This window comes from Harpegnathos saltator, unplaced genomic scaffold, assembly GCF_003227715.2.
Source record: "Harpegnathos saltator strain DR-91 unplaced genomic scaffold, Hsal_v8.6 scaffold779, whole genome shotgun sequence".
NCBI lineage: Eukaryota > Metazoa > Arthropoda > Insecta > Hymenoptera > Formicidae > Harpegnathos > Harpegnathos saltator.
Genome location: NW_020230625.1, coordinates 633,487 through 646,556, shown reverse-complemented (window position 1 = coordinate 646,556; position 13,070 = coordinate 633,487). Strand labels below are relative to the sequence as shown.

At 38.7% G+C, this 13,070-nt stretch overlaps 3 protein-coding genes across 7 annotated transcripts; 2 read left to right on the top strand and 1 right to left on the bottom strand.

The window, feature by feature from the left end:
• Nucleotides 1-52: 52 nt before the first annotated feature.
• On the bottom strand, nucleotides 53-8,437 carry LOC105186847 (uncharacterized). Of its 3 annotated transcripts, none has more exons than XM_011147328.3 (5): nucleotides 6,083-8,437; nucleotides 4,095-4,696; nucleotides 3,268-3,434; nucleotides 2,097-2,283; nucleotides 53-2,001 (listed from the first exon to the last, which is right to left on the bottom strand). In XM_011147328.3, the coding sequence occupies exons 2-5, from the start codon at nucleotides 4,680-4,682 to the stop codon at nucleotides 1,810-1,812; spliced, it is 1,134 nt and encodes a 377-aa protein (XP_011145630.1). In that variant the 5' UTR covers nucleotides 4,683-4,696; nucleotides 6,083-8,437; the 3' UTR covers nucleotides 53-1,809. The 3 variants fall into 3 exon arrangements, with proteins under 3 accessions (XP_011145630.1, XP_011145628.1, XP_011145631.1); XM_011147326.3 differs by having other exon boundaries at nucleotides 8,018-8,437; XM_011147329.2 differs by lacking the exon at nucleotides 6,083-8,437 and adding an exon at nucleotides 5,600-5,715.
• Nucleotides 8,438-9,313: 876 nt separating this feature from the next.
• On the top strand, nucleotides 9,314-10,450 carry LOC112590315 (uncharacterized). 3 transcript variants are annotated; one of them, XR_003114114.1, is made up of 4 exons: nucleotides 9,314-9,576; nucleotides 9,655-9,894; nucleotides 9,983-10,272; nucleotides 10,377-10,450. XR_003114114.1 is itself a non-coding variant. In XM_025306423.1 (3 exons), exons 1-3 carry the CDS (start codon nucleotides 9,484-9,486, stop codon nucleotides 10,220-10,222), a joined length of 411 nt encoding a protein of 136 aa, XP_025162208.1. In that variant the 5' UTR covers nucleotides 9,314-9,483; the 3' UTR covers nucleotides 10,223-10,276. The 3 variants fall into 3 exon arrangements, 1 of the variants encoding a protein (XP_025162208.1); XR_003114113.1 differs by having other exon boundaries at nucleotides 9,316-9,576; nucleotides 9,655-9,732; XM_025306423.1 differs by lacking the exon at nucleotides 10,377-10,450 and having other exon boundaries at nucleotides 9,655-9,732; nucleotides 9,983-10,276.
• Nucleotides 10,451-11,834: 1,384 nt separating this feature from the next.
• On the top strand, nucleotides 11,835-12,903 carry LOC105186849 (diamine acetyltransferase 2). The gene is made up of 4 exons (XM_011147330.3): nucleotides 11,835-12,051; nucleotides 12,214-12,265; nucleotides 12,361-12,563; nucleotides 12,634-12,903. Exons 1-4 carry the CDS (start codon nucleotides 11,986-11,988, stop codon nucleotides 12,799-12,801), a joined length of 489 nt encoding a protein of 162 aa, XP_011145632.1. The 5' UTR covers nucleotides 11,835-11,985; the 3' UTR covers nucleotides 12,802-12,903.
• The last annotated feature ends 167 nt before the right edge of the window (nucleotides 12,904-13,070 follow it).

Sequence of the window (13,070 nt, the reverse complement as noted above, 5' to 3'; positions counted from 1 at the left end):
AGCTTATAAGGTCAAACATTTTTCTACACCACGAAAACCTAAAATATTAAGGTCATGTGAATCTATAGATTTTTAGTAACTGTCAGATACATTGTGTGAGACACTTTCTATATTCTACAATCGGAGAAATCGAAGTAACGGTTACACTTTTCGCTTTCTTTTTCTTCAAGATACAAAACTATAAACTTAACACGACTAAGGACGCATGTTTATTTTCGAGTGACATGCGAGATCGACGGCTGATATAAGATTAACATGTTCTCTAGCGTAGTTAATTTGTGGAACCCTCCTTCTCGTGGGTCACCATTCTTTCAACATAATTATGTAAAACAGACTTGATTCACTTATGTGGATCATCGACACATCAAATGTCAATTAAAAAGATAAATAAAAATTAATTATTTAGATAGAGCACAGACCTCCAAGAGACGTCTCTAAGACAGACAAGTTCTTGAAAGATTTGTGCTGTCCGAGTGATTGTATAAAGAAAACTGATCGGTTACATCTGTGTGACCCTGATAACGAACATGTTAATTAATTACGATTGCGCAATAACAAGGCTAGGAACTTAACAGTACGTAATATAAGTGCGTTTTCATTGTGTTTATTGTGAAAGGAGTTTATAATCTACTTGTCTACCACTCCGATGTGTGGATTCCAGTACATATTACACGCGATGTGTATCACTGTAATACATGTAAATCCGTGTTTAGGTTTAGATTATGTAATTTATATTACACAATAACAAGGCTGCTTTGACGCAAATACAGGTGCTACCAAATAAACAGCCTTAATTGTAAAGCTGTCTTACAATTAAATTAGAGAAATCGTTTTCTAGTCTATAAATTAAAAATCGTGAGATAGATCAACACATAAGATAGCTGTTGATTGTACGTAATGATTACGCGAAAATGTGAATCCTCTCGTATTTATATTTCAATAGCACCTAAAGCAATCATGATTTGTAGTAATCTGCATTTATAATCTTTATCAATAGAGATTAAGAAAAAAAAAAGAAAACTAGTGATTGAGATTTGTACTCCTTAAAAACGAATAAAGATAGATTTGAAAGATATGCAGTCTCTCTCAAATGTATCATTTTACACACACAGTTCATTACAAATTCAACGTGTATTATTTATGTTTAAGGTGTCTTTCTTTTGCACTAAATATCATAATTTCAATGATTCTTCAAGTTCATTATATTTAAATAATAATACACATCTCCCCTGCTCGTCCTCTACGTTCCGTAGTCATAGGTATATAAATGCGCAAAAGTCAATGGTAGCGTCCGATATAGCCAGTAATACTAAAGATTTTACAATCTTATTGCATACAGAAGGTAAAACGAAGTTTCATTAATTGCAACAAATAAAGCTTACGAATACTACTCGCACATACGACATATATCTAAAGAAGCATTATAAATTTTAATGAAAATACACGATGACTCCTCTCTGTAGTTCGTTTTCTCTAAAAATATTAACACAAATAAGAATTCCTCTAGAGGTATTTTCTATGCACGTCAACGTTACAAACCAATATATAAACGATATATTACCCCAAAAATAAATCTATGCACTTGCGAAACAAAAATGACAAAATATCTGTTAACATGCGTTTTATCAATTTATGGCGCTTTTTCATCATTAATTCGGCGAGGGATAAAAAGAAAAAAACTTTATTTTTATTTAACAGCTCTCAGGTCATCCATGTTTGTTAACGCATAAAAATTAATTACTCTTTCTTCTCTAACATCTTTCTCGATAAATCTAAATGTAAAATTTCTGTCTCGGTATCATATGTTCTTCAAAAGCTAAACCGATCGTTGAGGGTTCGTCCGGTAACGCCAAGATTCCCTGACAAGCTGTACATAACCTCGCTGAAAGTACGATCGTCGACTTCACCGCTGGAATCCGACGCGGCGGTGTTGTGTGTACGCGAGCGAGATCGCGATCTCGATCGCGAGCGTGCCCTGCCGAATAACGGTGATCGACCAACCTGTAATTTCAATTTGACATTAGACACGTTCGTCAAACCCAGCTGATGATGATCTAAAAAAGAAAAAAAAAAAAATGATATGAGAGAATACACACCATGTTTAATCCTTGTGTGCTCTGTCTGTATGGCGATCGACCCCTAGGCATCTGTCGTGGAGTACTAATTGTTGCAGAGTGTCGATTCTGCGCGAGGGTGAGCGGCCGTTGACGCATGGTAGGTGTATAATCGCTTCCTAGTGTGCACATGAAGTTAATATTTGGACTGGGTGCTAGTAGGGCGGAGCTGCAACATTACATTAATTAATACCATGTGCAAATGAGTGTCGTCTCAATTAGAGTGAACGTATATATAGGCTGACCCACGTAAGGTGAGGCATACAGGGTGAGGAAAAAAGATGGAAAATCTGGAAAGATATAAGTTTTATAGAAAAGTGTTTCAGACAAAAGTTATAAGGTTCAAAACGATCTATTTACTGATCTTATCAGTTTGACTTTGAATGTCAAGGTCAACTTATTTTTTTTAAACAGAAATTCCAATTTTTTATTATATCATCTTCCTCTACCAATTAATTTGAACAACTTTTGTCTGAAACATTCTTTTATTTACCCAATATTTTTCGAGATATTTAAGGAAAACTCGGAAACTTTTTCAATATTTAACTTACGATATCTCGCCAATTATTTGTCGGAAGAAAAAATGCTATTAGACTTTTTTTACTCTGCTTAGTCTCAAGAATATATTGTTACAATAGCACCCTGACTTTTGTTAATTTGATGATTTTGAAATTTCCAAAAGTCAATAAGTTAACAAAAGTTAGGGAACATATTATAACAATGTTCTTGAGACCAAATAGAGTAAAAAAATTTAGTACCATTTTTTCTTCCGACAAATAAGTTAGCAAGATATCGTAAGTTAAGTGTTGAAAAAATAATCAAATTTGCCTTAAATATCTCAAAACATATTGGATAAATAAAAAAAATGTTTCAGACAAAAGTTGTTCAAATTAATTGGTAGAAAATAATATAATAAAAAATGGGGATTTCTGTTTAAAAAAAATAAGTTGACCTTGACCTGACCTTGGCAACGTCACTCAAGCTCACGTTACGTCAAACTAAAAAGATCAGTAAATACATCGTCTTGAACCTTATAATTTTTGTCTGAAACACTTTTCTATAAAACTTATAGCTTTCGAGATTTTTAAGGGTTTCCATCTTTTTTCCTCACCCTGTATATATAACTATATATAGTATATAAATCATGATTTACTTCATCCTTTCAATTTTTTGTTCATACTGTGCACGCCTCTGTGCACGGGCGATCTGGTCGGATCGCAATCCACCGGTGGTGAAGCGACGTTGAGATGTTAATATCTGCTGCCTACGTTCAAGAGGTCTCGGTTGCATCGAAAGCAGAGTCTTTCCAGTCTGTGCCAACTATGCCAAAGAAATTCGTATTTATATCATTGATGCGTCATTATATCTCAACATCATTTTCTCAACTCATTATCTCAATCGCATTGTCATTTTTCCTAAGTACTTGAAGGGACTCCTTTAAAAGTTATTCAACTTAGTAATATAATAATGCTCTTCTGTCATGTAATTATAAATGAATAAAGAAAAAAAAAAAGAAAATTATCAAAACGATTGGCGAAACGCTAGTCTTTTAGCGAAAGAAAAACATTTAAACTTATAATCATGTATTTAAATTAATTAAATTCATTAATTAATATCCCGCGCTAGCTCTTCCCTTTGATTTCCCTTCTATCTTCGTTGCATAATCTCAAGATCAGACTATTGAATATTGTCGCAACACAAGAAAATATCCAATTGACCGAGTAAAGACTTTCTGCATGAATCTTGCTGTTCCTACAAGTGTAAGTTTGGTTCCCCGAATAACGTAAAATTTAAGCTTTGTTTCCTGCTGCTGAACTGACCGCACCACCTTGCACCAGTCCTCTCTCCTTTTTTTTTCTTTCCAATAAGCTTTATCTGTCTTATTTGACTAATCTGTAAGTTGCGTAAGTCCAACGACAGGAAGCAAAGCTTCAGTTACACCAACGAAGTGGTTTCTACCGTACGGAATATCAGACTCACTCTGAGCTGATTCTGCAGACTCAGTCTCTGATTCTGTCGCTGCAACAGTAGCTGCTTCGCCCGCTTCACGCGGTTGCGGTAGGCAATCTGAGCAGGGCTCTGATAGCCCAGCCGATTATGCACGGAGGTCGGGTCGCGCAGGTTCGGCAGACTGTTCGTCCTCTTGAGCAACGGGCTCTTGTTGTTGGTGAAGAAGCCGGCCTGATTGAACGTCAGGTTCGTGCGGCTTCTGCTGCGCGTCAAGCCGAATCTGTTGCCGCCTCTGCCGCGACGACCCGCGTTGAAGCCAGCAGCACCGCCACCACCTCTGGCATTGTTCGTCTTCTGATTTAAGCTCAGGTTGCTCCGCGATCTCACGAGATTCCTCTTGTAGCGGTTCTTCGCGAAGCTGCCGCGCACGTTACTATTACTCGCCCCGCGGCTCTGCCAAGTCTGTTTTTTTTTCGCGATGGTGCCGACATTGCGATTGACTCTCGCACTTCCTCTGCCTCCTCTAAAGCCGGCCCGGCCGCGTACACCGCTGCCGCGGTTGCGTTTAACGCCGCCGTTGATCGTCCCGGCCTTTTTCTTTTTCTCCTTTTTCTCCATCTTTATGATCTCATCTTAAAAGGAAGAAAACGCGCATCGTTTAATGAGAGCGTACGGCACCGTGCACGCGCGATATGCGGTTGCTGATGAAACCTTTAACTCGATACATTTTAAGGATATTGCGCGCCCCTTCTTGAAACGCGAATACATATATATATGTATAATGTGTGTGTGTGGGTGTATACATATATACATGTTTCATATCGCTGGAAATTATGGATTATCACGTGCATACTTTAGGCCGAGACCAGAAATATCATTACGTTCGTGGCGATCCCAGCCAGACGTTTTGCCTGTAAAGATTTTTCGTGTAGGCAGTACAGCCTAGGGTGCGATCCTCTCGTGGATGTATCCTCTCTTACATCGCGAGTGATTCTCGACATTTGGATTTGTTAGCACGGGAGGGACTAATGAGGCACATTTAGCGTCGTTCGCAAGATTAAATTGCAAATTCGCCCGCTTGCGTCGATTGCATCGAGTTCCTGTCGATCGGACGGAAGAAAAGAGAGAAAAAGAAAAGTACACACTGAAACGATGGAAAATATACGCGTGGCGACGTGTCCAACGAGAAGGAATTCAAGAGTAAAACCCAGAGAAGCTCGTGGAGAAAAGGACGATCGAAACGACGAGTCTCTCGATGAATCGGAAAGCAAGGAGAATTTAGAAGAAAATCAAACGAACGTTCGTCTGGCCGACTTCGAGCGAGACGCCATAAGTGCTCTCAGAGTATGGCGGTTAATTAAAGGACTTAAAGTGATCTTTGCGGCTCGCATTGTCGATCGTCTTGGATCATCTCTTTTTTTCCCCCACGTCCGTCGCTCGCCGGCGGATCAAGCATCACGCGCGAGGTAGTGCGCGATATTCGCGCTACTCGTCGCTCCTCGCGCGCGGCAAGGTCGTTACGTTTCCTTCCTTACGAAGTCAAGCCGCATCTTCGTCATCGCGATTGGTCGCCGCCTCCTCTCCATGCGTCTATTATCGTCTACCTCGCTGGTCGTCGCGCTTGTCAGAGGCCTCTCGAGAGACGCGCCTCCTGCACACACACACACACACACACACACAGATTTGCCGTCGACCTTCGGCTGCTCGGCGACCGAGCGACCGAGGGCAGCGTGCAGCAGCAGCACCACCACCACCACTTTGCTCCCCGTCCGATTACTACGTTATAACCAGCCTGCATCACGAGTGCCTGCATTTTGTCTAACATCGTCGGCGAGTATCCCGCCGATACTGATCACTAATGGGAAGTGAGCTTATCTCGAGCGTTGCGTACGCTGGGAAAGAGGTTTTTGCTCCAGAAGTCGAAGTTTCATTCGCTTCACGTCTATCTCGGCTACTCGACTCGGTCGACCCACGTCGAGGTGTTTGCTCGAGTTGACGACTCGCTTATCCGGTAATACCTGAGCCGCGAACGGGAGCGGAATCCAGCTGTTACGACCTGCACACTGCTGACGGTCGATGGATAAAATACAGCGTGTATCATCTCGCCAAAGTGGTGTCCCGTTTCCCATATTTGGTGGACCGTCGAGCGGAAAAAGCATCGTCATCGTCGCGGTGCAACAGCAGGTAAAAATACCGACGGGCAGTTGCGCAAACGTCGACCGTCTCCCACACGCGGCGACGCCGCGAAAGCGAGGTGATTTTCGTGAGGGGGGCGATGAGTCACGCTCGTATGCGCAACAACGACGAGTATGCTTGGCGTCTGACTTTCTCACACGGATATCAGGCTTTGCTGTAGATAGTTATCACATGACCGAGCCTTTGAACTTTCCAAATGCCAATTTCCAGCCTGCTGAAGCCGAGCTTTTCGATCCTGGCTATTGTAGTGGTTCGAATAAAGTCATTCTATCCACGAATCTTGCCAAGTCGTGCAGTAATTGGTATACTTGAAGACTGTTGGAACGAACAATATCCTGGAGGGAAATGATACAAAATTAACGTTAATCTTTTGCAAGGCCTGTCTCAGGGATATTTTCGACTTCTTTGCAGAAACCAAACTAAAATGGAGCAACGTTGTTTGGAGTCTGCTTGTACAACATAACAATGTATCAAGTGACGTCTCTCTTCATTGTAGGGAGATCTCAACCATATGCTAGAGATTATATGAAAACTAATTGACCTTTTTGTTGACTCGCTTCCCTGGCGCGACATGTTTTCCCAGCACTACTGTCCCTCCGGTTTCTTTCTCCAAATTGCTGGCACGTCTGTGAGCCAGTTTTATCACAACATTCTCTGGCATCTCGATTCTCTCTAGTTCTCACCTGCTAATCTCGACATCTTGTCCTTAAGCTAAGTACACGCGGCTTTTTCATGATCTAATCAGGACTCCCATCAGCTTCCGGTTAAGCTCTTTTCTTCTTGAGCAGAGCGAAGGAAAGCAAGGTCACACGACTGCGAGAAGCACGATCAACCACTACGGTGGGAGTCGGAAAGGTCCTCCGCCTCGTTCCTGCGTGCTTCTCTCGAGTTTCTCACAGACATGCTTCTAGACTCACTCCCATCGCCCCTAGATGTCGCTTTTCTGCCAAAATTATCACGATTACGCGAGAGCGAGCCCGATTGTCTCAAGGTAAATCTAAACGGACGCAGATAACTTCTTCCGTCGCTCCTCCCGATGACTCCCGCATGCGAGCTTCGTTGTTTTTCTTCCCATAAGCGAGTAATTCCCCTTAGGAGTATAAATCGTCGCGGCATGCGATTCCTGTCTCTTCCTGTCTATTCGAATCCCCTTGTTTTCCTGACCCTCTCTTTTTTTTCTCTCTCTCTCTCTCTCTCTCTCTCTCTCTCGAGGAAATCCAGCAACGACCGCGACATAGACAATGCAGACAATGCCAACGTAGCACAATCGAGAAGAATGATACGAGCTAAGGAGCAACGTGTATCGAAGAAAGTTTGGCGCGCACTTCACCCCCTCTCCTTCCCTCTAGCTCTTTCTCGTATAAGAACGTTGAAGAATAACATCTCTTCCCTCGCACGACATGCGTCGTGACTTTTTTTCTTTTCGACCACCGACAAAACGTGCCGATTGATCACGCAGCGGACAAGGATTGTGCTTGTTCGGCATGTAATTTTTTTTTTCTCGCATAGTCCTTTGGTCGGCCTTGAACGGTGAACCCGTTGCGCGCGTGCGGATAAACTATACAAATGTGAAAACAAATGCAGGCACTCTACGCGCGCACGTGCATACGCACAGACGCAGGCACGTACGCACGTCACGACGCCATTTTCTAGTCGACCGTATCGACAAAGGGGCAACGTGCCCGGGCAATATGCCCGGGACTTTCTTTTACTGGCGAAACCGTTAGAGACTGTTGGAATGGACACTGGCCACTTACCGAGCGACATGTTCACTTTCGCGTCAATCTCAGCCATTTTTTTGCGGCTCTTATCTCTCGCTCTGTCTCTTTTTCTTCCTTTCTTTCTTTTTCACCTTTTTCTCTCTCTCTCTTCCTCTTTTTCTCACTCTAACTTTGTGTCTCTCTCTTTCCGCCTCTATCGTTCTCGCGATGTCTCGCGTGTTGCACAAGATGCGTATCGTCGTATCAACTTGCTAACTCGTGGCTTCTTCTTGCTTCCGCGACTCGCGACGAGTTCGTTTCTCACAGCGCGTTTTCCTAATCGCACATATACGTCCCTATGCGCGCACGCACGTAGTCGTGACGAATTAAACGAACAAAGCGCGACAAAATACGAGCATACTAAGCAACAGACGATCGAGAACGAACTGACTGAAACCAACTCAACGATAGATGGCCGCTGCCGCACCGTTGTCGCTTTTGGTTTCCCCATATCCACTACGAGGCGCTGATGTCTCTTGTAAAGGCCGATATTCATGGTCAGATCTTAAGCACAGTATACACAGTAACGACACTCTCCAAATTTCCCGTCCCCAAAAATGAACTGCACATACGCAGCCGTGTTACCTAACTTAAGCCAGCGGCACACGATGCTTGTTTTCGTGCTGGATTGCTTGCTGGATGAAAATACTGCGTTCTGATTGGTACATTTCCGAAGATGGATGGAAATGCACCAATCAGAACGTAGTATTTTCATCCAGTAAGCAGTCCGGCACGAAAACAAGCACCGTGTGCCGCTGGCTTTAGATTTATGCCTATTTCCATCAATTTCATCGGCTAATTATCCCATCGGAATTGATCAGTCGCGTTTGTTATTAATTAATGTTGACAAACGCGATTGGTCTGATGGAATAATCAGCTGATCAATTTAATTAACGTTAGCAAAAACCGACATTGCATGTAAAACTTCATCGTACAGATGTTGTATGAATCATTTAATTAGCTACGGTGTATCTGAAAATGAATTTAATGATTCAGAAATAAACCTAGCTCTGAATACCAACCAAAGAATAAAGGCCCATATTTATAGTCAGGACTTGTTTATAAAAAAAAAGCAGAACAGATTTTGCTATTAACGTCTTTATTGTATGTTACGTAAAATACATAGTTTGTGTCACGTATATTATAGATTTTCAGTGCTGGCAGTGATATTGAAACGTAGCCAATAGCTGCATTCAAAAGAATAAAATGGGTGCATTCAGTACTAAGGCCCTAGATTATCAAAGAAGCGCAACCGGTGGGGAGCTTGGTGATTGGCTATCCGCGGCGCCAATGAAAATCACGGATTTCAGGCTCACAGCTGATTTATGTGATTATACGTAGATTGGATATTTATAATCGTTATTGAAATGAAGTTAGCAAATAAACAATGGTAAAAGTGTGTGAAGTATTTGGGTGTACAACAACAGAATATAAAAGAATATGTATGCACAACTTTCCTAAGAATGTGGAACAGCGAATGTGGAAATGCTTGGATAGCTTGGATTATTCATAAACGACCTGGATGGATTTTGAAGACTAATAGCAGAATTTGTGAGGTATTTTATATGAATAATAAAATACTGAAACATGTTTTCTGATAATATGTGTATCATGTATATTCTATTTTGTTGCAGTTGCATTTTGTTCCTGAGGATTATGTATACACAAGAGGAAATAAAAGTCGAAAGCTGAAAATATCTGCTTCCTTCATTGTAAGTAGAAGAAATTAAAGATAATAAAAATCAATGTAATAACGTACGAAGATTTCGACAAACCCTACAATATTTGAAAGATGTAACAAATATTTTCATTTGGAAATGACAAAAAAAGAATGATCATGTATACACTATTCAAAAGCATTACCGTATGATCAAGTAAGCATTAAATTTTATACCATATTATTTTGTGTTACAATATTATATATGTCTTTTCTTCCAAATAATGTTTTATTTTTTTTTTCAGAACACTGCATCCTTTCAGCAGGCACAGGACTGTTCAGCAATAGAAAATACTCATAAAAAGGAAGATTTACAACAAAGTGTAAAATATGTGGAAGATATACATAATGATATTATATGCATACACAATACTATTGGTGATGAATATATATCTTGTTCAACTTCACCAACCGCACCGTCATCACCATTTCCAGTGGTGATGAGTAAGATAACCAAATCATCAATTTATTGCAAGAGGACATAATGGTAGAAAAAGAATTTGACAATGATTATAATAATGATACCATTGTTAAGGTAAAAGATGAGTTTTGTTCTACTGATGGGTTTTTTATGTTTGTTAAAGATTGTGGTTCACTTTATATATATATATATATATATATGTGTATATTTTTTTTTAGTTGAATGAAGTAATTGCTAATTTACAGGACAGCAACAATGAAGGATTTCTAAGAACAAAATTTATTTTGTGTTATTATAAGTTTAAAGTTTAATGTTATATAAACATGTTATATGAATATAAGTTATATATATTCAGTGTTATATATAAAAGGTTGGAATAAAAGTAAAATAAACATATTTTTTACTATTATAATTTATTTCAAAGACACTATAAAGTAGAAGAAATATAAAAATTATAAATGATTACAAAATTCGTAATTCCTGAAACATCCAAAATCATATATCATGTAACATAATAAACTATAAGTGCCCAGATTTAGATTTATTCTGCCCGTATATGACATTCAGTTATTTTTTTGTTTTATGCTTATTATACCTCCTTTCCATAACAGTCAATTGCAACTTGCTTTCTTCTCCATTTTGATAATCTTATTGAACATTTTACATAACTGCTGCAAGCCTAAGTTATGTTTAACTCTCAAGTCTTGAATAACTTGTAATGCTTCGCTACACTGCAATTTCAGTTGCTCAATTATATGATATTGTGTTTCAGAAACCAGTGGAAAAGGAAATGAACATCTTTCTACAATAACATATATCTGTAACATATATTATAACGCACAAGAACATTTAGGTTGATATTTTACACAATTATAAGCATACATTATATATATATATATATACTGATCTTCCCACAATATTTATTTGATACTCGAACAGAAGTAATATCAGTTTCGTTACATTGATTTTCACTCTTTTTTAAATAAGCTGGCTCCTAGAATAAACAAATGTCATATTACGATAATAATATAATCGAATTGTATCGTTTTCATAAAATATCGTACGTATCGACTCTGTCGACATTTTTCATTTACCACTCCAAAATTCTATAACTTATTTCAGGTTGATTCTAATGTTAAAATTATAATAAATATATCTGTGAGTGATGAAAGAGAGTATGCCTGACATATAGATACTTTGTTTACTCAATGGATCAGCTGTGGACCTTACATGTCAAACGGGAACTATGGAGGAGATAACGGTTGCGCTTTTTTGATAATCTAGGGCTTTAATGGGTGCATTCAGTATTACAATCGCTCACTGAGCGCTAAGTGAACTCTTGCATCTGATTGGTGTATATTTTTAAATCTAAAAGAATATACCAATCAAATATAAAAGCTCATTGAGCGCTCAGTGAGCGGTTGCAGTGAGCGGTGTAGCTGAATGCACCTAATGATCAGTGAATATTTAGTGATTCTCGCTCCTGATAATCGTTGGTAAATACTTCTGGGTCTATGAAGAATCTAAAAGAATGCTCCAGTCACAGATAATAATCACTATGCGCTCACTGATCACTTTGTTCTACTGAACGCAGCCAATGTAAATCCTTTGTGTTGAATGTTCATTGGTCGAGACGATCTTATGTTGTGCAAACGCATCTATGTTAGTTTGTATGCAATGGCCTTCACAGTGCGCAGGATTCGACATATCAGCGCAGCTGTAATACAAACAATTCTTATCGCACGATTTCTACTATGATCGCACATAGAAAAGAAATTCGCTGACTGTGATACTTGATAATAAAATATCTCGCGTTCACAATTAATTATGGCGGAAATAACAATAAGGAAGGCCAGACGAGAAGATTGTAAAACCATTAGAGATTTAATACAGGTAAATTTTTGCCGGCAATGAATTGCCGGTATGAATATTTTAAATAATATAAGATTTCCTGCGTACATGGATGTATTCTCTGTATGCGTTCGATATATTATTCTTTTACGATCGTTTTATTATTTTAGGCATTCCTTTTTATTATATTTGTCCATTTTGCAGGAATTATCGAATTACGAGAAGATGCCTGAACAAGTACAAGTCGATTACAAAAGTAAGTACATGTTGATGTTTTTACTATTCTGCCTTTGAAGGAGCATTTGATTTTGATTTGATTTTGAGAATATTATGTGAGCAAAATTTTTTTAGTCTTAGAGAAAGATGGTTTTGACGGAGAACCATTATTTTTCTGTAATGTGGCAACATCTGGTGAAAAAGTAATCGGTTATGCACTTTTTTATTATATTTACTCAACATGGGTTGGGAAAGCTATGTGTTTGGAGGACATTTATGTAACATCTGAGTTTCGAGGAAAACATATCGGTGATAAACTTTTGAAATCTGTCGCAAAAGTAAGTGTCAATTAAAAATATAATCATGTATCTGACTTGTATGCGTTATGTAATTGTGATATCTTTATAGGCAGCTATTGATAACGATTGCCGCCAGTTAGATTTTATTGTACTCAATTGGAACCCAGCTCAGGAGTTCTATAAGAAAAGAGGAGCCTGTGATCTGACTGTGAAAGAAAAATGGCATCATTATCGTTTTTATCTTAATGATTTAATGAAACTAGCATCTGATGCCTAGCTATGCTAAAAGGAAAATATATTTTTAATTAAGTTTGGTTTAATCAATATATATATTATATCACATTATGTACCAAATAAAATTAACTAGTTTATTATATTATTGAATTGTATCAAATAGCAATGTATTTACAAATTAAATTTTAGATTTAATATAATTTTTATATATACATTTATTCAATTATATCAGGAGTTATGTTGATCCTGATTCATTTATTTAAGATAATTGAAAACTGCCACAATAATGTTAATTATCTACTACTATCTTCA

Bases quoted from the DNA above. Each gene is read 5' to 3' on its own strand.
- LOC105186847 (XM_011147326.3), bottom strand. From the start codon at position 8,054: ATGGCTGAGATTGACGCGAAAGTGAACATGTCGCTCG. The intron at 4,697-8,017 runs GTAAGTGGCCAG...CTTCCTTTTAAG, and splicing joins GAAAGTGAACATGTCGCTCG to ATGAGATCATAAAGATGGAG. The intron at 2,002-2,096 runs GTGTGTATTCTC...TTGAAATTACAG, and splicing joins GCACACAAGGATTAAACATG to GTTGGTCGATCACCGTTATT.
- LOC112590315 (XM_025306423.1), top strand. From the start codon at position 9,484: ATGTGGAACAGCGAATGTGGAAATGCTTGGATAGCTTGGATTATTCAT. The intron at 9,577-9,654 runs GTATTTTATATG...ATTTTGTTGCAG, and splicing joins CTAATAGCAGAATTTGTGAG to TTGCATTTTGTTCCTGAGGA. The intron at 9,733-9,982 runs GTAAGTAGAAGA...TTTTTTTTTCAG, and splicing joins AAATATCTGCTTCCTTCATT to AACACTGCATCCTTTCAGCA.
- LOC105186849 (XM_011147330.3), top strand. From the start codon at position 11,986: ATGGCGGAAATAACAATAAGGAAGGCCAGACGAGAAGATTGTAAAACC. The intron at 12,266-12,360 runs GTAAGTACATGT...AAATTTTTTTAG, and splicing joins AGTACAAGTCGATTACAAAA to TCTTAGAGAAAGATGGTTTT. The intron at 12,564-12,633 runs GTAAGTGTCAAT...ATATCTTTATAG, and splicing joins TTTTGAAATCTGTCGCAAAA to GCAGCTATTGATAACGATTG.